At 44.4% G+C, this 22,195-nt stretch overlaps 2 protein-coding genes across 6 annotated transcripts in view; one reads left to right on the forward strand and one right to left on the reverse strand.

Moving 5' to 3' along the window:
- SON (SON DNA and RNA binding protein) overlaps window positions 1-5,656 on the reverse strand; it is a 43,118-nt gene extending 37,462 nt beyond the window's left edge. The window contains exons 1-2 of one of the 2 annotated variants that reach the window (XM_065652267.1): window positions 5,378-5,656; window positions 3,539-3,705 (exon numbers count right to left, since the gene is read on the reverse strand). In XM_065652267.1, coding sequence (XP_065508339.1) covers window positions 3,539-3,705; window positions 5,378-5,496 — 286 coding nt within the window. In that variant the 5' untranslated portion in view covers window positions 5,497-5,656. Of the gene's footprint in view, window positions 1-3,538; window positions 3,706-4,453; window positions 4,612-5,377 lie in introns of those variants that run through there. The other variant, XM_065652276.1, reaches the window with a different exon arrangement.
- Window positions 5,657-7,930: 2,274 nt separating this feature from the next.
- Window positions 7,931-22,195, forward strand: part of GART (phosphoribosylglycinamide formyltransferase, phosphoribosylglycinamide synthetase, phosphoribosylaminoimidazole synthetase) — a 40,088-nt gene continuing 25,823 nt past the window's right edge. For 3 of the 4 annotated variants that reach the window (XM_065636400.1, XM_065636418.1, XM_065636426.1), the window contains exons 1-5: window positions 7,931-7,979; window positions 16,084-16,183; window positions 16,753-16,901; window positions 20,953-21,048; window positions 21,750-21,924. In XM_065636400.1, coding sequence (XP_065492472.1) covers window positions 16,757-16,901; window positions 20,953-21,048; window positions 21,750-21,924 — 416 coding nt within the window. In that variant the 5' untranslated portion in view covers window positions 7,931-7,979; window positions 16,084-16,183; window positions 16,753-16,756. Of the gene's footprint in view, window positions 7,980-8,137; window positions 8,398-16,083; window positions 16,184-16,752; window positions 16,902-20,952; window positions 21,049-21,749; window positions 21,925-22,195 lie in introns of those variants that run through there. The other variant, XM_065636410.1, reaches the window with a different exon arrangement.

The raw sequence follows: 22,195 nt of genomic DNA on the forward strand, positions 1-22,195 counted from the left end.
CAAGCTGCACATGGAAGTGAAACAACTCCTCCTGATTTCCAGGCCAAATATCTACATAGTGGCATGCTTATTGTATAAAATGTGGCTGAGCCGTTATTCCCTACAATGCTTTAACTTGTGAGTGAGCTTAATACTACCAATGTGTTAGAAATTATCTAAGCATATGAAGTTCCTCATTAAGTTCTCCAAACAAATTTGGGGAAACAGCATCTACTTCACCAATTCTAAACAACCTTCAGGGCACTGCAGGCCACCAGCTGCTCAGACTGGACTGCAGTTGCCACAAGCAACTGCAAACCTGCAAGTATCTGATGGAGCTTTTGCTTCAAACAAGAAAGTAACTAATACATTCAGGTGACTGCGGTGACAATCACTGAGAGGGGAAAGAAAGAGGAAGACTGAGGTTTCGATCATCTGGGATGCATCCATACGTCCTGAAGGAACTGGCAGCTGAAGCTCCAAAGCCACTATCCATCATATTTGAGAAGTTGTGGCAGTTCAGTAAAGTTCTCACTGACTGGAAAAGGGGAAACATAACCCCCATTTTTATAAAGGCAAAAAAGCAATACCTGGGGGACTATACGCCAGTTAGTCTCACCTCTGTGCCCAACAAGATCATGGAGCAGATCCCCCTGGAAACTACACTAAAGCACACGAAAAATAAAAGAGGTTCCTTGATTGGTGACAGCCAATGTGGCTTCACCAGGGGCAAATCACGCCTGAAAAAAATTGGTGGCCTTCTACAATGGGGTTACAGTGTTGGTGGATATGGGAAGAATAATCTACCTCAACTTGTGCAAAGTATCTGATGCTGTCTCACACGACATCCTAGTCTCTAAATTGGAGAGACATGGATTCAACAGATGGACCACTCAGTGGAGAAGGAATTGGCTGGATGGCTGCCCTCAAAAAGTTGTGACAGGCAGTGTTCTTCACGGGTCGGTACTGGGACCAGCACTATTTAATATCTTTATCAGTGACATGGACAGTGGGACCAAGTGCACCTTCAGCAAGTTTGCCAATGACACCAAGCCAATGTGATGGAGGGAAGGGATGCCATCCAGACGGACCTGGACAAGCTTGAAAAGTGGGCCCATGTGAACTTCATTATGTTCTACAAGGCGAAGTGCAAGGTCTTGCATATGGATTGGGGCAATCCCAAGCACAAACACAGGCTGCGTGGAAAATGGATTGAGAGCAACCCTGAGGAAAACGACTTGGGTATGTTGCTTGATGAGAAGTTCAACATGACAGGGCAATGTGTACTTGCAGCCCAGAAAGCCAACTGTATCCTGGGCTGTATCAAAAGAAGCATGACCAGCAGGTCAAGGGAGGTGATTGTCCCCCTCTACTTTCGTGAGACCCCACCTGCAGTACTGTGTTCAGCTCTGGAGCCCACAACACAAGGAAGACATGGACCTGTTGGAGAGGGTCCAGAGGAGTCCACAAAGATGATCAGAGGGCTGGGGCACTTCTCCTCTGAAGACAGGCTGAGAGAGTTGGGGTTGTTCTGCCTGGAGAAGAGAAGGCTCCAGGGAGACCTTATAGCAGCCTTCCAGTACCTAAAGGGTGGCTACTGGAAAGATGGGGAGGGACTTTTTACATGGGCATGTAGTAACAGGACAAGACATAATGGCTTTAAACCGAAACAAAGTAGATTTAGATTAGATATAAGGAAGAAATTCTTCACCATGAAGATGGTGAGACACTTGAACAGGTTGCCCAGAGAAGCTGTGGATGCCCCATCCCTGGAAACATTCGAAGCCAGGCTGGACAGCGATTTGAGCAACCTGGTCTAGTGGAAGGTGTCCCTGCCCACAGCAGGGGGGTTGGAACTAAAAGATCTTTATGGTCCCTTCCAACCCAAACCATTCTGTGATTCTTTTAATTCTATACCTGATTTCCCTCTGAATTTAACCTGTGTTAGGTTCTTACCCTTCTCTGGATCTAGGGCCATGTTTTCATGAGAAAGGCACTTGTACTAAAGGCAGCTTGTAGTAACTTGTTAAATATGAGCTATACATTCAAGTCCACTTCTATGTTATCTTCAATTATTATATTTATACTGGCCAGTGCAGCGAGAGGCATTCTCCAATTATAATCTTGGCTATGATTACAAAACATCCTCTTTCAAGTAAGCAATGCAAAATAATTCAAAAGTTGTTGGCAATTGCAATACTAGTAAATTAACATGGCTTATGACTCCATAGATAAGTATCTCAGCCAGCTTTAAGCACACACGTTTTTATAGAATAAACAGCTTAACAAAAAAACCAGTGTTTCCACCAACATTGTTGTGAATGCAATGAAAGAGGACAATGAAGCAGAGTCAAATGACCTTTTCTACACAGCATTTTCACATAATCTCTGTTGTTCAACAGCAAAGTTAACTCCGTTCCAGATATGAGTAGTGGGAACGTTTACCACAGGTTACATTTATTAACTTCCATGTTAATAGGTCTCACTTACCATGTTGGCTTATCTTGTTCTTCCATGACAGAAGAACAAAAATTTTTAAAAATTAAAAAATAAAAATAAGCAAAAACCAAAAAATACAACACTGGAGCCAGCCTAAAGTGTAAAGTGCTGCCTGTACAGCCTAAGTGACAGACTGTTGAAAACGCTCAAGGAAAATAAGCCACTGTGTATAAAAGAAGGAAAAAGCAATTCCAAAACCTCGTAAACAGAATTTCTGAAATAAACAAATTTCTCTGCTGCCTCTTAAAAAAAAAAAAAAATCACTCTGGAACTATACTTACCAAGTACATAATAGTGATCCATGTTTCAACTCCAAAAAATTACAAATGCAGTAATGAAAGCCTTCATATCACTAACTCTCCCGATTGAGAAATTTTACAGAAAGGACTAGTTCCATGAGAAGGGATACTTGTACACAACTTTTTGGCATAATAAGCCCAGTAATTTATTGAACTTATGAGATTGCTACATAAGAGATTCTTAACCTTGGGAAGATTGCAATCTGTGTATCTATACTTTAAAGGTAAGTGCATTATTCATTCTAAAACAACAAACCATCTTACTCTGACAGATTAACCATGTAGTTCTGAATTCTAATAAACAACTTTTAGAAATAATCTTGCAAACCAATTCAAAATAACACAACAAACAATGCTTCTATCCATCAGTACCAGCTCTGTTAGCAAGAACTGCTCATTGAGACCCTGAAGCAGGTACATCTAAAATAAAGCACAATAAATATATGGATATTATTTATACGTTTTAGCATTACTGTAAATGAAATAAAAGTAATTTTTTGTACACTAAGTAATGCTTTTATATCATAACCAGCTTCAATTTTTAAATTATGTATTTCTCTTTCCATCTTATGGTTGTAAATCACAGTAAGAAAAGAATACTTAACAAACATTACAATAAACATACAACTTGTCAGCTGAAGGTCAGTGAGAGGAGCAGTACTGAAAAGTACTTTTTCATCTCTGTAAAACTGATTCAATTTTAAGCACTATGACAACCTTCTTAAAACAAGAACATATTTGCCAAATGTGTTTTCATTTACCTGATTTGCACTGCAGCTCTGTATCAAGGGCTCCAGAGAGCACTTCCTCTATTTTCTGCACTATCTGATCATTCTGACGACTCCCAGCACCAGCAACAGTGTCATCTGAAGGGTTGGCTTGCTCAGCTGGGATTGTGTCACCATTGGGTTGGCCTTCTACCTTTCCACTAACCAAGAAAAATATCAACTTAATACAAGCAATTTTGAGCCTTTTTTGATTTTTTTAATTCATAAGCATTTATTACACTCAACCCTTCAAAACATTATTTTAGCCTCCTGAAGAAGCCATGTTTTTAGCGAAACATCTAGCTTTTGATTAACTTTCACTTACTCACAACAGAACATGTTGTGACAACCGAGTATAAGGCACAAGGGAGGAAAACATGATCTCGAATGTAACACTGTCCCGGCGCTTTCTGTAAGAACTTGCACAGGCTCCCCTCACAAAATAAGCACCCAGCATTCATTTTTCTCCAGCAGATTTTGCTTACTTTGCGAGATACGGCTGGGGAAAATCTAGGCAAGTTTAAACGTAATAAAACAAACCGCAAAGATGCTCGCCCCTTCCCCTCTTGTCGCAACGCAACAGACCAAGAGGGAAAGCCCGTGAGTGGAAAGCGGTGCGCGTTCCCCAAGAGACAACGCGTGCGTCCGTCCGTCGGCCCCTCCCCCTCCCCCCCCTCCCCCCGCGTGTTTTCGCTCAAGGCGCTCGCAAGGGCGCGAGCCCCCTGTCCCCGCCACGTTGACGCCGAAACGATCCGCAAAGAGCCCCAAGCCCCGTCCCGTCTCCCTCCGTCCCGAGGCGGGGCCCGCGCACTTCCCCCCGCCAGCGCGGCCCTCCTCTCCCCGCGCACTAGGCCCCGGCTCCAGCGCGGCTGCGTCGCCCTCCCCCGCCACCCCGGGCAGGCTCGTTACCCGCTGTGCTGCTGCTGCTCTTCCTGGATCTCCCGGAATTTGCTAACCACAAAGGACCGAAAGATCTGCTCGATATTAGTCGCCATGACAGCTATACCGCACCGGGGAACCACCCCCCCCGCCCCGGCCACCGCCACTCTCCGCTTTCCTTCCTGCCGAGACGCGAGGCCTCCAGTATCCCACAAACCACCGCCGCAACTAGAGGCCGAGGGCCCTTGCTGACGTCCTCGCTATATGCCCTCTCGCCATTGGCTGCCCTCTAACGGATGACGTCGACGGGGAAGGTGGGGCAACCCAGGCCTCCGGGCGGCCGCTCTAGCGCTGAGTAAAAGCCATAGAGCGCCAGCCCCCGTCTGGCTTCCGGAGGGGGGGAGGAGAGGAAGAGCGGGAGGGGGGGGTGAAGTCTCGTGTCTCGAGGAAGTTCGCTGCTACCCCCTCCCCCCGCAGGAGCGCGCGGCGCCGCCATGTTGTTGCACTCGCCCCCGCCCTCCACACCCCACGGGCCGCGCGCCTCCCGGCGGCTCCCCCCCCCCCCCCCCCGCCCCCCCCTTCCCGCGACAGGCAAAGCCCCGGCGGGCCGCCCTGCCCCCCCCCCCCCCCGCCGCCGGGTGAAACCGTTAACTGCCGTTCTGCCCCCACAGCGACACCCCACCCCCCCCCACGCCGTTCTCGGCCCCTCTCGCGCCCCGTACACCGAAAAACTGCGCCTGAGCCCCGGGGAGGGACAGAAGGGGGAGTGGGTGCAGGGCACCATGGTGCCCGGTGACCGCCGGTCCCTTCGGCCCTGTCCGCGTCCCGTTCGCCCCCACACGCACCCCCCCCCCCCCCGCCCCCCACTTTTTCCCCCCGCCGCGATCGCGGCAGCCACCGGCGCCCCGAAAGCGCCTGGGCCTCCGCGAGAGAAGCCCGGCGGCCGGCACTCACCTCGCCGTGGGCCCGAGCGGCTGTGGCGGCTGTGGCGGCGGGGCCATGGTGGGCTGAAGCGTGTGGCCGTGCGTGCCGGCGGGCTCGGGGCCGCTGGGGGTGGGTGGGAGCGATGCCATTGGTCTCCATGGAGCGGGGGCCAAGCCCCGTGTGCCGAGCGCAGGCAGCGCCTAGCGGGGGGGCCTGCCGGCGCGCGAGTGCCGCATCACAGGGCCCGGCCCGGCCCGGCGCGGCGCTGCGCTGCCCTCCTCCCTCGCTCACCGAGCGGCTCCATGCGAAACGCGCCCTGCCCCCTCCGCCGTGCGAGCGGGCGAGCCCGGCTGCGACACGCACATGTGCTCCGGGGGCTGCCGGCGGGCGCCCCGCGAGATGCGTGTGTGGGGGAAGAAATTAAAAGGAACAAAGGGAAGACAAGGAAAACGCCGCCGCCGTGAATGAATAAATGACAGCTGAGTGAAAGCCGGCCTCAGCCCACCTGCAAAGCCCTGTCTTCTGCGAGGTGTTCTGCTGGAACCAAAGTCAATTTGAGCCTGGGGGCGGGGGGGGGGGATGGTTTCCCTTCCTGCTGCCCCCAAACCAATTCTCAGCTATATCTGTGTAAAAATACGACTTTGCCGTCTTCAGTCCTGTAAAAACGAGTAACCCCACAACTTGCCACGTCAAGTTTCTTCTGGTATCATGAAGTAGTAACTTAGGGGGGGCTTAGTAAACCTGAAATAAATTTAAAATACCTCAAAGCCTAGATATAACCATTTCATTGCTGCTGGGGTCTTTATTTGCAACATCAGCCTCAACTTCAATGGGGTCAAATAATCACTTGCAAGACCCTTTAAAAGCAACGTTGTTCTTTACTGTGCATTGCTGGGATGTGTCGTGCCTTAATATTAACTTTGGAAAAATAATGGATTTGATGCATGGATCAATTTGCTTACAATGTCACAGTCAATTTATTACATTTATAATATAAAGCAGCTACATTTTAAGAGGGCGTTTCACAAATAACCTGTACCTTCCGTGCCATACCAACATTGATATATTTTAGATCTTACCAATAGAATACAGCATCTAATTTCTGGTATTCAATGAGCTAAAGATTGAGAACATTTCACTTGAACTATTTCAGACATATTTAGGTCCCCCTGATGCCAACGGCCCTGTCTAGACCAGGCACCTTTGTACCCAGAAACAAGTCATTATATTCTACTTAGGCATGAGGTTGCTAGCAGAGGCCTAACAACAAAGCTGCGAAGGCTTTCAGCACAATACAATTGTAACTTACACCTTCCAAAAAACCTCCAGCTCTACTCGAGAGAACGGTGGGTTTGACTGGTGTAATTCAGCCTGTGTTAGGAGCTTCAGGCAGAAAAGCTGGTCCAGGCAGGGATTGCACCTTCGGTGCAGGCTGGGGGGCACCCACACCACCAACCTGCCCACCTGCAGGAGGCGGACCTTCTGCAACCACAGTTAATTGATTCCAAGTAGCTTAGCTACATTGATATCCCTACCAGTGTAGGCCTCCACCTATACAAGGAAAACCATGAAGAAAGGTGCAAAAAAAGACAGGGGAGCATTTTAGTGCACGCCGCGTATTTCTCTCTGGGTTCGTTAAAAATCAACATGGCCGAAGTAATAACTACAAAAATTACTATCCATAGAAACCTGGATCCACAGCCGCACAGGAAAATAACTATTCCTGCTCGCCCCATCTCTATTTGCTGCAAAAAACCCACCACCTTTTAGTTAAACACCTTCGTTCAGTTAGGTGTTAGGTGGTTTTCAGATTAATTAAATGAAATACTTTCATCTTGTCAAGACCAGTGACTGTCGCTGATACATTTGGCGTTCAGTTTGTAAACATAGTATTATAGGACTTCACTAATAGCAGTTCTGCTGCAATTGTCAGTACTACCTAGAGCATTTATTCATGTGACTGTTCCCTTTCAAAGCAAGAGTCAAAGGTGTGCTTAAATACGCAAACAGTATTTAATGAGCCTGTATTTCATAAGCTAATTTACGAAGAATGGTGAGGTTTTCACATTTTAGCTCTTGGCAGGGGGGAGAAGCAAAACCATGGATCAAATCTGTTTTCATTAACAGTGTTGTTGCACAATTTTAATGCTAAATTGGACTCAATGTTGCCCAATACTCTTCGGTTTCATAAAGTGGAAAGTTCAATGTGGTACAAACTAAGGAGTTGTTCGAACAGAGTACTTAAAGATACATAGGAGCATTCCCCCTGAGAGGACACAGAAGCAAAATCAATCTTTACACAGCCAACTTAATTATCACCTTTAGCCTCTGTAGATAAAGTAAAACCAATAACCTACACACAGGCAATGTTTTTCGGCCGGCTCCAGCACCTTCCCGGCCCGGCTCAGCAGGCTCCGCAGGCAGCAGCCGCCCCCAGCAGAAGATAACTTCTAGACCTGAAGAATTTACGTGCAAAATCCGACTAATGGGTGCCGAGGCTGACACATTGATTACCCCGGGCTTCCCGGCCCCCGCCCCCGGGCGGCCACGCCGCGGTGCCCCCTGGGTACTGTAGTTTTCGGCGGCGTGGCGGAGGATGCCTTCCCGCTCCTTAAAATCCCCCTGAAGGGAAGTAAGTTTGTTTGTTTGTTTGTTTCCCCCCTTTTTCGCCCTGGAGAAGGGCAGCCAGCGGCGGGCCGCTCCGTCCCGGTGCGGCTGCCCGCAGCCAGCCCCCCGCGGCCGGGCCGTTGGGCGGCGGCGGGGCCATGTGCTGCCCGCTGCCCGGGCGCTAAAATGGCGGGGCGGCCCGAAACGGCGCCTTCCCGCCGGCTCCTGCTGCACCCAGGCCTGCCGCGGAGAGCGGGCCTGGCCTAAAAAAAGCCCCGGCGGCTTTGGTTTAACCCGGGTGCTGCTCTGTCCGCGCCTCCGGCCATGGAGGGGCGTGTGGAGATCTGCTCGCTAGCGGCTTATTCATTTATATATTCATTTTACCTGCGTGTCTCCTACCCAGATTTACTTCTGGGGGAGCTCGGTGTGTAGCATTTTTAAAGGTACTGCACTTTAAAGTATTTTAAAACGCGCATGGCTCATATCGCTGCTTTTTTTTTTAATCCGCACTGCTTGGCTTTGAAAAAAATGGTGAAATATTTGCTTTAAAGTAAATATTAAACTTACAACCTCTCTAGTGTTGGACTTTGACTCACTTTGATTCTTTCCCTCCTGTTTGTGAAGATGGGGGCTTACCAACTTTAGCATTGGCATCCCACCCCCCCACCTCCAGTCTATCCAGTAGATACTTGAAACTAATGAGCAGAGTTAATACCCTGTTTCCCCGAAAATAGGACAGGGTCTTATATTTTCACTCCAAAAGTTGCTTACTTTTTTGCATGTATAGCTGCCTAGACACTATTTACATTGACTTTTGTAATGAACTGTAAGTAGGGCTTATTTTTGGAGTAGGACTTGTATTTCGAGCATCCTCGAAAATCCTGAAAAAATCATATTTGGGGAAAGAGGGTACTTATTTCACTATGCTGTGCGCATAACTGAAATAGTAACACAGGGAGGGCGTTTCTCCCCCACCTCATTCACTGTGATTCTCACCTGGTAGCTGCCACTGAGGCTATGGTGAAAGACACAGAGCACTTCCAGTCTCCCACAGAGAGTTTGATGGGTCAAAATTTAATACTTTGGGGAGGCTCATAAAACTTTTCAGGTACCTTTATTTTTAGTAGTGAAACTTGCAGTAACATTTTGCCTAGGAAACACACAATCCAGCCATTCCAAGGATCACACCGGGAGGCAAGACGCCTGCCGTGTAGATACTTAATTCGGGCCATGAAAGTTTTATTCTCAGCTCTGAGTCAGGCCTTCAGTATGACGCTCTGGTTTCTGCAGGGGTGAAACACAGGTAATAATGACTTTTCTTGTTTGTGGGGTTTTTTATTGTTTGTTCATTTGGTTCTGTTTTGTTTATTTTTTTGTTTGTTTTATAAAGCTGTCTAATACACCACACTATATGGCTGGGTAAGAGCCAGGAATTAGTCCCAAATAAAATGCATGAGCAAACGATTATTTAAACCCAAAGCTATACCTAAAACTGATTCCGGAAGCCTCTGAACTCCTTAAGCAACTCTTAAAGCCAAGGAGATTAAAAGTTCTCTAAGGTCGTGCTGTTTTCCTTCAGGAGGAGCCTAATACTTGCCACAGCCTATACTTGCAGTTCCGTCATTGTATTTTGGCCATTTCGCCAGTTCAGGCGCCATGGCTGTTTGTTTCTGCACTTTGCATTGCACCAGCAGAGCTGCCTGCACATTTGGTAGGGGGAATTCCCTCAGGAAACTGATCCACATAGGAAAAAAAATGCGGAGAGACATGGATCTCTTCCCCTCCCCAGCCATCATTTGATTCTCTGATCCGACTCGCCCCGTGACCATAAACAGGCTGGGGCAGGAGGTGGGAATGAGCAGTTGGGTGGGAAGGTAAATTGTGAAGCAGCATTTGCCACGGATTGCATTGTCACCTCTCGGTCAATCAAGGTGATCTGAGGGCGCGGTGTACAGGACAGCTAGGCTGATGAGCAGTTTGCTGCAGCAAAAACCGAGCTCTTTTCAGCCTCTCTGGCAGCTTTCTGCTCCTGCTTCCCTTGTACTGGCTGCGGTGATCGCTTCAGCCCTCAGTGAGCTAGTTTAGCTCACTAAACTGTCAGAAAAGTATTTCTTTTATATGTGCGTGTATATATATTTACCTTTTCTGTGTTGATTGCTGTTGGAGTGCTAGTTTTCCAGCATTATTGGCTGCCTGATCCGAGTGACTGCACGCCCTCAGCACGCGCTGGTGAGAGAGGGAAGGAGAGGCTGGAGGTGGAGAAGTTGGTGGGACCAATGGGTGGCTGCACCAGCGAAGGGCAGGAGAGCCAGTTGTGAAACACCAGTCAGCGAACCTGCAGCTTGCGCAGTTCAGTCTCCAGTTGGTCTACAAGCTTGAACGGGGTCCAGCAGCTGGCAGAGATTCACTGAGAAGGCCAGCTCGGAGGTCACCTCCCGTGTACCGAGATCTGTGTGCGCTCATAACGTGAAGCGGACTCCTAAGAAATCACTCTACTTGCTGATTAGAGCATTAATTCAGAAAGCAGAAGAGCAGGGTTCGGTCTGAGGGGGTTTGAGACTGTGATCTGGCTGCTGGCGAGTTCAGAAGCCAGGTAAAGGACGGCAGGTTCCCAGGAGGGAGTACGGCAGCAGCCTAGCTCTTGAAGCTGGGAGGACAAAGTCCTGCTTCTTATCCAAGTGGTTCTTTAAATATTTTATCCCATTACAGGTCTATAAAAAAAAAAAAAGCATAAATAGTCCTGACTGCTAGGGCTAGAAGCTAATAAATACTATACTCGCTGGGGAGGCAGCTGAATTACACAGCCTTCCCAGTTTTGTGCTCTTGCTGTGTACTGTGAGTTTTCATTTCTTCTCCTGCCTAGCTTCAAGATGAAGAATGAGCCTTCTCCTTTAGTCCAAAGCCAAGTGATAAGGGCACTTCTCCAGGGACTTGGGGGTGTGAGTTTGAACCTGCTTGGTGATGCTGGGCTTGGGTTCTTTGTGCTTGGGGTAAGTGCTGGGCCATTTTGTAGCCTAAGCTCTAGGAAAGGTAGGAGTCAAGACGCTTTGGGCAAGGACTGCATCTTTGGTATGCGGAAACTTGAATGCCTGCATCAGGTTCCCAGTGTTGGAAGCTGAGGTATTGCGGCTTTTAAATAGGCCACAGCTAAAGTTAAATGTTACACGTGCAGTGACAAGAGTAGATTGCTGCTGCCTGAAAGGCAAGTCTTGCCCTCAAGTTCCTCTGTTCAGCTCTGTTGTCCCATCCGTTCACTATTAGTGTCTCTAGATCTTGGCTGATTGCACTTTAAGTCAGATCAGTTCACAGAAATCCATTTTGCATTGTTTGGTTTTTTCTTTTTTTCTTTCTCAAGTTAGTTTTATGAAATCTCAGTGAATTGGCTATATTCAGGTGAGCATTGCAGCCAGTACTTGAAAGGAGAAAGCATGTCTGGCTTCACAACATCCCCTTTCAGTGATGACAAGTTCTATGAAAGAGTCCAGCATTAATGCATGTGTAAATTTTCACAGCAAAGAGTAAACCTGCTTGAGCAGCACATACCTTTTAATGAAGGGCTGAAGCACTTTGAGTGCTGCACAGTGCAATATTTTAAATATACCTAAGTGTTATCAGTGCCATTCCACCCTCAGCTCAGATTTTGTTGAAACTAAGAGACTAAAAAGTATCTTTTTTAAAACAACTTTGTTTTGTGTCACCTTTTCCACATAGGTTTTCAAGATTTGATGTTATTTGGCTCGCCAAAGCAAAAACCACTCCACCCAGGTCTCTCAATTGAGGAGCACAGAGAAAGCCATCAGCATTGGAGTTTAACTTAAAAAAAAAAAAAAAAAAAAAGACACTGAAGCAGAGCGCCACCAGTCATACCCTTAAATGTTTGTACTATATTACACAGATCTTAATTGCACCTTTTTATTGCTTTAGTTAGGGGTGATAATAAGGCAATGGCTTATCACCAGATTCCACCTAGTTGAGAGAAAATATTTAGGTAACTTGCACCACACACTTACAATATGAAACTGAAACTGGGGAAGAAATTGCTTAAGGGGTTTACATTTACAGTTATCTTCCTAAATACAACCAAGGAGCTCAGTTTAACTCAAGCCTGTGCAGAGGCTCAGCTCAAGGAAGAGTCAATGGCTCCTGTCCCTTCTCTGTTAGTAGGGAAGGGGCTGCAGCTGAGTTAGTAACCTCATCTCCTACCTGTATTTGAAACCTCACCATGCCTTGAGGAGGAGCCAGGATGGAGAAATCTATCAGACACAGTTGATTTTGCCTCCCTCACTTTATTTTCTCTGTTTCACAGGCCCTGACCTAGTGGAAGAGTTGCCCACCTTCTCGGTGAGCCCTGCCTTTTGTGGAGGATAGAGGTCTCTAGGGTGATGCTCGTCCCTGCTGACTTACTGCTGGCAACCTCAGGGACAGGCCCTGGAAGTCTACTTGTCTTTGCTCTGTCCTCGTGTCTGCTCCTCTTGGATACATGGAGTGATTAGCGTGTTTCTGCTTTCCTGTTCTCGTTTCCTACAAGCACCTAGTAACAGACCCCTGCCTGAAATGCTGCCTGTCTTTATTTTAAAACACCTTTTAAACAAACATGTCTTCCTTCTTTACAGGAGCAGACTATGATTGCTTAGGGTAATTACATACCATGTTCTGGAATCTTTTTGGAGTTTAAGGATTTTTACATATTGCTTCCAAAAAAACCCAGAGGGTATGATAATCCTCACAGAAGAAATATCTACCTTGTGAATGGCTCTTGGCCTTTTGAGAACAAATTTTTGACTCTTGAATTACTGACAAAATAAAAAGAAATGTCACCTCTTGAAATTTTCATTTTTAATGCAAGATATTGCTGTGCAGCACAGGGCCTACACGGCATCTTTTTGTGCTAGTGTGAAAACGAAAGGCTGCAACTGCTAGATTTGAGTCTCCTAAACTGTGATTGCCACCAGAAGTTCTTCTCAAGCTCCATCCCTAAATAAAAGTTACTAAGATACCACTTGTGGGATGCACAAATAATAATTAGTTTTAAAAAAGTGGCCGAAACTTATTTTTTACTCACATTTAGTTATAAAATTGTTACATTTTATTTCACCATATGATATATGGCTTGTTCTATTTACCTGCTCCTATGTAAAGCTTTATGCTGCATATGATTTTTTTTTTTTCAGCTGGCAGTAGTAGTAGAATATGTTACTTTGGGGGAAAAAAGGAAGTGATTATTTGACTGAGTTGCCAGCATGGTGAGTTACTTTAGCTGGCAACAGTGTCACTGGGTCTTCAAGCCTGCACTTCTGCTATTTTTAAGCAGTAGGCTTTATGGAGTCTGCATGTGCATCATGCACCTTATTCTTTCATAATGTTGACGTGCATAGGACTATTCGTAGCCTCATTTTTATGCATACCAAAAATTCATAGTCTCATTTTTAGATAAAAGGAGAAGGTTTACAATATGATCAGTAAGCAGTTTTTAACTGCAAAAGATACCTGGGATGGGACAGAATTTATTTTGCACGTTTAGAAACAACAGGATGGGCGTCTGCTCTGCAGAGGTTTTGCTCCTCACTCCTAGACCATTCGTATGTTAGATTCTGTCCCCTCTTCCCAGCTGGAATGGCTGAACTTTCCCATTCATTGGGTAGCGGCACGATGTCGTCAGCGGGGCGATAATATTGGGACAGGGCTACTACTACATTTTAACCAGAGGCTGCTTATTGCCTTTCTCTTTGCACATCTGAGCTCTCGAGTACTGCTTTCCTCAGACTGGCAGCACGTAGGATAGAGTAAGTGTGTTTCTCTGTTCGGGTTTGAATCTCTGCACTCAGTTCTGAGGTACTTGTAAGAAAATGCTGTCATGTGTATAGTTCAACTCATTATTGATAAAATTTGCCTTAAAAAACTATTTAATGATGGCTGTCCGTGGAAAGCACTGGAAATGTGCTTGTTTGGTTTAACTTTAGTGTAGGAGATAGCTGCCCGCTACATGATAAGTGTTTATTCTTTTATACTGCATTCATTTGTCCTAGGTAACTGTCTTTATCTAATTCATCCCTTTGTTGTAGCCAGCCCCTTTTATATTTTCTTTTTGCTTGAGTTGCAATATAGAAGAGGTTTAGCATAACTTGACAACCCAGATATGTATACTATAGTGGACAATTTTTACCCCAACATACTTTTTTGTTGTTGTAATTCTGGAGTTCTGTAACTAAAACATCTCTGCAACTTTGCAGCATGTGTATTTTGTCAAAGACTGCTGATTAGAAAGCTATTGGTCTCCATCTACCTGAAACTATGGTTAAATTTTAACTCTAGTATGTTTAGTTCATAGTGAACAACTCAGTGTTAATTTTTGGTATTTTACCCTTCTATTCATTTTTGGTTTGTGTTTATTCTGACTGGATATTTTACCTAAAAGTATCACTGCCTGAACAAATCATTCATTTGCTAATGGATTAAAATACATTAGCAAACGACAGAGGAATACCTTCTAAACCATGTGTGGGCTCTTCCCATCTGAAGTTTATTGCAGAGGACTTGTATTTAAAAGTCAGGCTCGCCATATGCATTGCATGGTGCCCTCAGAGCAGAAGCCGTTTCCTCCATAGTCCAGGTCCTCGGCAAGGACGGGTTTCTCCAGGGCCAGGGCTGTCGGAGCAGCTTTATTCCAGTCAAGCTGTAGCAGCTGATGGGAAGAGAAGCACATGCTGCTGCCTTATCAGTTGGCTGAAGGTCTGCTTTCTGTCATGTCTTTTTGCTCTTCCCTTAGAAATCTGTTGTTTTTTTCTCTTTTGCTTAAGATGGGCTTCGTGCTAGTCGTCCTTATCTTGTCCTCCTGCAAAGGAGGGGACCGCAGAGGAGTTCAGACTTCTCACTGCTCTGGGAAATGGAGCTGTCACCTGTGTGTTCAGCTGCGTTGTGCGTGTGCATCGGGTTTTTTTTTCTCTGAGCTCGCCTTGGGAGGCCCTGCGCACACCGGCAAGCGCAGGTCAACGACCAGCCGCCTAACGAAAAGCGAACAAGGGTTGCCTGTTACGTGTGCCGGGATTACAGCAGGGAGACTGGTTGTTCCTTTTGAGTAAAAACTCTTCCCTGGGCAGCGTTCCTCCCCCCCGGTGAACTGGGGGATTGCTTGTACCGCAGAGCGGCACATCAGGCCTCTTTGCTGGCCGTGCAAAGTCCTTTAAGTAAATCTTACTGTTTCCCACATGAAATTATTGTTTGCTTATTCTCATTACTTAAAATGCTTTGAGCCGTTTTTCATAGCTTTACGTCATCGTTTTGCATATGTTATGATTTAAAGCTTTTAGGTGATTTTCTGCAAGTAGCGCATGCTGCACTTGGGCTTAGGACCTACTGCAAATTTGTAGCTGCTCGCTTTCTGCATCACTGAATAGATCCTTCAGGGTCCATTTGACTTCTGTGAATAAAGCTCTCACGTTAACCAGTGCAGTGGCATCATTTGTGTATGTAATTCATATATAGTTGGACTAACGTGTCTCTAACAGCTTATTCTTTGAATAGTTTAGGAGGCTAGCCTTTGCTTTTCATGTAGCTCCAAATAAAGACATATGTACTTGCTTATAAATTATGTGCTTACTTTATTTCTTTATTTACTATTTTCTGAATTCCAGTGGGTTTTGTCAATGTAAGCTTTGCTAGTTTTGTGGTATCATTGTCGGGATAGCAATTCTGAGGTGACCAACATCAGTAAATATGTAGAGAATACAAGCAGAAGTAAGCATGTCTTAAAAAGCAAAGGCTAACTCTCAAAGCTGCTCAAAATAAAAATTGTAATATTGACATGAATCCAATGTGTCTAAGTTATGTGTACACACACGCAGAAGGACACAGAGAGTTCCTTTCATTTTTGTGATGATTTTGTTTCCAAACTGCTGAAAAGGTTTTGTACAGTTTATAATGAAATTGCAACCTTCATTCATACAGCCATTCTGCAGGCCAAGAAAACTTTTAAAACACAGCAGAATGGGAGGGACGAATGGCTGTCCTGCAGTACCTTCTCAGAGTGAGGTCCTTTATTAATGACACCTGGTCTTCCCTGGTGTTTGCCTCGTGGTTGTTCTTTGCTAAGAAAAGCCAGAGATGGAAGTTGATTTCCCTGTCTCATACAGGCTGCCCAGAGAGGCTGTGGAGTCTCCTTCTCTGGAGACATTCAAGACCCGTCTGGACACATTCCTGTGCGATCTGCTCTGGGTGAACCTTCTTTAGCAGGTGGGTTGGACTAGATGATCTCCAGAGGTCCCTTCCAACCCCAACCATTCTGTGGTTGCTCTTAGCCTTTCCTTTTCCTGAAGCTCTTTCAGATATTACCTCTAAAGTCTGGAGTGGTCCCGTTCAGCTCCCCAACACCCATAATACTGTGTTCACACAGTTCATCAGAAGGGCTTTGCCCTTTGCAGGCTTGGATTCTGCAGGAGTTTCTATAGGTTATGAATCACAGCCTAGTCACTCGTAAGGGCTTTTCCTATATAAAACCAGGATGGATTCCCCTGCAGGTTACTTCCGTGTTCTGGAGTGGTTCACTCTTTGACATTTAGTTTATATCACATCTGATAAACTCAGTTATCCATTTTCATGTACATCTCTCTCTCTCTTTTTTTTTTTCCCAAACCTACCAAACCCTTATAGAAATATCATTGCCTGAAACAAAGTGACATCATTCACCTCTGTTAGGAGTTGCATTGCACCCAGCACTTAAAACTGCGGTCTGTGAAGCTCTAGCTTTCCTAACCTCACGCACCTAATTCTGGCTGTTTTGCTTGTGTTCTGGTTTTATGCAGACTAATGGCTGACCAAGTGCTTGTGATTGGCAGTGGAGGGAGAGAGCATGCACTGGCCTGGAAGTTGGCCCAGTCCCCACATGTAAAGCATGTGTTTGTTGCTCCAGGAAATGCAGGAACAGCTGACAATGGAAAAATTTCCAATTCAGGTAAAAATAAAAAATACTGGGTTTAAATCTGATAACTCAACAAATACGTTTTTCCATTCATGGATCTGTTATTGTGATAAGATTATTATTATTATTGCTACTTTTTAAGGTTCTGGACATCTGAAATAGACCTTGTACAACTATGACTGATTTTACATTATCTCGGTTGTGATAGCGAGTTCTTTGGGTTCAAGGGTGGAGGATGCAGCCAAAACTCCATCTGCCCGATGCACATCCCTCTGGAAATACATCTTGGGATGGCTGCAGTGGTTTCTGCTGCCTAGCAGAGAATGGATGATGGTTTCTCTTGCCTGAAGCAAGTGCCAGCACTTCAAATATTAAATTCACTACTATATTCTCAGAAGTGCATTGAAGCCCTGTGATCCCTACAGCCTTTGGTGAGAATACTTTCTCACCTAAAATGTTCAACCGTAGAAAAACATTCATTCCTTTGTCATAGTGACCTTGAGAAGTTAAGGTTATTTTCAAACGTTTCTCTCTTTGTACTGACTGCCCGGTTTTAGCTCCTAGTTTAATATGTTAAGCTCTGTCTGGCTGTAATTGAAACTATTAATAGTTATTAGTTTTGAGAAATCAGGCTTAAGGTATTTCAAGCTGAGCATCCGAAATTACGTACTGCATTTTAAAAAAATACTGGTCTAAGGTGCTTGCCTGGAGGTACACAGTGAATCAGTACAAACCCCAGGATAATTACTCAGAGATTCCTGTCTTGTATCTTTTATAGCACAGATTCTGAATTAGGTACCTTAAACAACCAATTTAAGTTTCCTCTTTAAGACATGATAACGTATGGAATTAAGGTTAACATAGTATGCATGTGAACATGAATTCTATACATCAATTTTCTGCATTCATATTCACATGTGAGTAAAACCTTTTTTTGCTTCCATCTCATGTGGAAACATGAATCCCATCAGATTCTTGTATAGCAGGTAATTATCATACTTAATTCCATTGGAATGCTTAATTACAGGCTGCTTAAAGAACTTTGTCCTTAATTTCTTTAACTAGTCACAGTATCCTAAGTAGTTTTTTGTTCTATTTGGTCTCTGAGGAGAGGTCCCAAGGAAGAGTCTGACAGGGAAGTCTACGTTTCGTTTTCATTCCAGAAAGTCAAACAGAAGTGTTTATCCTTGTGCTAGATGGAGTCAATGCCAGCCTGTATGGCCTGCAAAATGTTAATTTCAGTATTTTTTTGCAAGCGGTGTCTTTTAAAAACTGCCATGCTTTTCTCTCACCTTGTTATTCCATAAAAAATCCTCCACCCCCAACAGTGGAAAATATTTGAGCATGTGCGTAATAATGCTCCAGCCAGGTCCATGAAATTTACAGTGTGTGCTAAAATCTTTTTTTCTAGACTATGGGCTCACATGTGCTTTGGGAGAGAAATCCTCAGTCAACCAGGAGATGGAAAGAATCTAGAATTTGTGAAGAGTTTGATTTCTTTGTTTTTTAAGGAAACAATTTGTCTTATCTGCTCAGGCATTTTAGTCCTACCACTGGGGTCTAGGTTTTAACTCGGGAGAAAACAGAAAATAGCTTTACAGAAGCATGTGAGCCCTGTTATTTTGTGTGAGCCTGGGCAATAGTGTCTGTGAAACTGCTACTGTTGTTTCTGCTGTTCTTGGTATAATCAAGATTTGGCTCTGAAAGTTCATCCTTCCCTCATGGTTCATGAGATTTCCTTTAATTAGAATTGTAACTCTGGTTCTCACACGATTTATGAAACATATGAAGGTGATCTTAAAATGATAAATATCCTTAAATCCTTCAAACCTTGCTTATATCCAAGTTAAAAAAAAAAAAGTTTTCATGGTTAATTCAAGCCAGTAATTGCTTCTGACAATAAAGACAGATTTAGGTTGAGTGGCTAAATTTAGGTTTCTATTCAATTCATATTTAATTAGTAGGGCAATTTTGGTGCCAGAAGCATACAGAATGGCTTGCTGAAACCAGAGGTAGACATATGTATGTCTGTGAATGGACTTCAGCATCCTGACACCTCCTTCCATCCCATTTTAGCTCTCAGTGTAACTTATACTCTTAACTTTGAGCTCTGGCTTTGAAAACCTTGATCCAAGGTCCTTCCATCTGGTTCAAAAGGAATGTTTAGCTGTTGTTTTGAGAAATGAGACACAGCTACAAAAATATCCCCTTTCAGTGTACATCCTGGGGAAAATTATGTTTAAGGGGAAAAAGTTAAAATTACGGATTAACAGTGTGATTTATTCCTTTCCATTTGTTACTAAGACATTTCTGCATAATGTAAATCTTGTGCCATATTCACTGTTTATATTGCTAGTAGATCAGACTTGCAGCAAGACAATTTGGGATGAAAAGTGCAATCACCTTACAGGCTTTCTTTTCCTTGCTCCCCTTTGCATTGTTTAATCTCTTGGGGAACAGGGATTGTCCCTCTTCACTTGCCCACCAGAGCTCCCACTCTCTTCGGTCTGGATCTGCTGTTCTCCAGCTGCTTTCACAATAGCCCCATGGGACTGAAAGACAATATTGACCTTTATGTTAATCAGTACTTTAAAGCCAAGTGTGTTATGCTTTTGGTTTTGCTCTCTTGTGAGCCAGAAGTCAACTGGCATAACTTGCACATGGAAGTCAAAGGCCTTTAGCTTGTCCTTAAAAATGTTGGTGGAACAAAGTAATTGAACTGTTAGGTGATTTTTATTAGTGTTTGGTCTGGGTTTTTTTTCCCCACTCCACCCAAATGGGGCAAATCTATAAGCAAAATGCAGGTTTCAGATAGTTGCTTTTATGCCATTGCTTGGGCACGAATGACCGCTTCTCCTGTGCAAGCAGGCGATTTATTCAACACGGGATGGCAGGAGCACTGTGCGCACCGACACAAAGTCGTGTCTGTGCATCCAGCGGCTGTATCACTGCCTCTCCTTTCTCTCTCATCGCTTCCCCAGAACTAGCTGGAAGAGACCATCAGCTCCTGGCACTCTTGCCAGTACGGTCAGTCGCAGGAGATCACAGGCAAGACTGGAAGCAGAGCATTCCGGCTGCGAGGAGAGGCTGTGCTCTGCCGTACCCTGCTCCCTTTGCTGGCTTTGTGCCCTGATGTATGAATCCCCTCCCCGCAGGGGCAGCCAAGCCACCACTTTTTTGGCTCTCTCTGGGTTCGTGTTCCCATCCTCTGTAGACCTTGGCTTTATTTATTCTTGATAAAAGCAGTGGGATTGCATTGCCTTTGCGTAAATTTTTTATCATAAGACTTGACATTATTGTATTTTGTGCAAGCTTTTGCTTTTGTTTGCACAGGTTTTTTTGGCATTCCAAGTATTATCATGTTAAATGTTTGTTTATGGAAAGATAACAATCCTAAAAACCTAAGACCAAATATCTTTACCCATAAGTACAGCACGTGCCCTTTTTAAGTTCAGCCTATTGTAAGAAAACATGTTCAGATTCTCCTTAGTTTCAGTGGGATCACCATTTAGTGTGGCAATTTTTAGCTGGCACTACGAAAAGGAAAGAAAAGAAAAGAAGAGAAGAAAAGAAAAAAAAAGAAAATGATTGCAATCCTGCCACCACCCACTTGTTCCTACCCGCTACACCATGCTGGCACAAATACATAAAGCTTCATGGTGACCCTACTCAGGGAGGAAACTGGCTGAAAAAAAAAAATCTATTTTTTGCTTGTGAGTTATTTTTCATTCGGATCTTTTGTGATGCTTCTTGTGCTGGCAAACAGGATGTTCCTGGAGATGAGAACCATTTACTTATCACAGTGTGTGGGAACCTGTAACTTTCTTTTCTCACCTTCAAGAGCAAGGTCGGTTGACAGCACATGTCAACCTGCAGCCTTTGCTTGGGGGTTTGGTGGTGTATTTTGGTTCAAGCCTCATGTGTGAGTCTTCATACTAGTGCATGCCTCACTCTTCCAGATTCACAGTGACCTGCCATTCAAGAGTGTGAGACTGGCGAAAATGCTGCTTCAGCATTATGTGATAAAAAGTGCTATGCAAGAGTAATGAATGCAGTCTGACCACCCTTTTTTTATCTTTGACAGCTGTTTCAGTCAGCCATCATGCTGCACTTGCCCAGTTCTGCAGAGATCGGGAGATCAGGCTGGTTGTGGTTGGTCCAGAGGTTCCTCTTGCTGCTGGTAAGAGAAAACAAGATGAGATCATAGCCTTCCTATTTTAGGAAGAAAAGTAAATTTTGGTCCCTGCCTTCTGTGCATCATTCAACAGTGTCTGAGTGTCTTCAATAGAAACAGATACTCTGTGGCCGTTTCCCTGAAATTCAGGATTGTGCTGCGATGAAAACAAATTTCCGAAGGGTATTGTGTGAGCAATATCACGGTTAAAATGTCCCTAAATGTTCAATTTCCTTTTAAGTGGGATTAGTAAAAGAGGTATCAAGGTATTTACATGTAGGAACCTTAACTAGAGTTTTGATTTGCCTATGGAGTTTTCATTTTTTGAAATAATAATAACTTGGGACTTGGTAAAAAAAAATCTATAAACCTTGATAATTTTATGATAAACAATTGTCGTCTTCGCAAAAGACTAATGTTGACTTTTTAGCTAAAAGCTATAATAAAACAGGGTGGGATGGTAATCTCTTACCAAATGCAGCAGATCTTCTTAGTCCCAGATATTGCAGGGTTATCTGCTCCTGATTACAGTGAAGAATGCATCTTTTTTACCATCCATCTGGTAAAATAGGCACTGGATAGAAATATATGGCTTATCATTCCAGACATACTTGTTCCAACGAATCAGTGCATCTGTAGATTTGGACTAAATGACTCCTGTAAATCATCTGGTGATTTATAACATTTTTTTGTGTTGTCGTTTTCAGGAATTGTTGATGACTTGACAGCAGCTGGAGTAAGGTGTTTTGGTCCAACAGCAAAGGCAGCTCAGCTGGAGTCCAGTAAGAGCTTTACCAAAGCCTTTTTGGATCGTCATGAGATCCCAACTGCAAGATGGAAATCTTTTACTGATCCTAAAGCAGCATGTAGCTTTATTAACAGGTATAATTCTCATCATAATAGAAATCTTTTTTTTTTTTTTACAGCAATGTACAGTGTGCTAGGTAGGCAAAACAATCAAATGATTACTAGTGTATCAGTACTCTTGGCTGTAATGGAACACCTGTAAAGGCTTTAAAGAATAATCTAACATGGCACTATCATGCTGCAATAAGTCTGATAATCAAACAGTTCCTTATTTATTGGTCTTCAATGAAAGCAAAGTTCAGTGTTCAGTTTAGAGGAGAATATAGGACAAGTTTATCTTTTTTTT

Source organism: Caloenas nicobarica, chromosome 1, assembly GCF_036013445.1.
Source record: "Caloenas nicobarica isolate bCalNic1 chromosome 1, bCalNic1.hap1, whole genome shotgun sequence".
Lineage (NCBI taxonomy): Eukaryota > Metazoa > Chordata > Aves > Columbiformes > Columbidae > Caloenas > Caloenas nicobarica.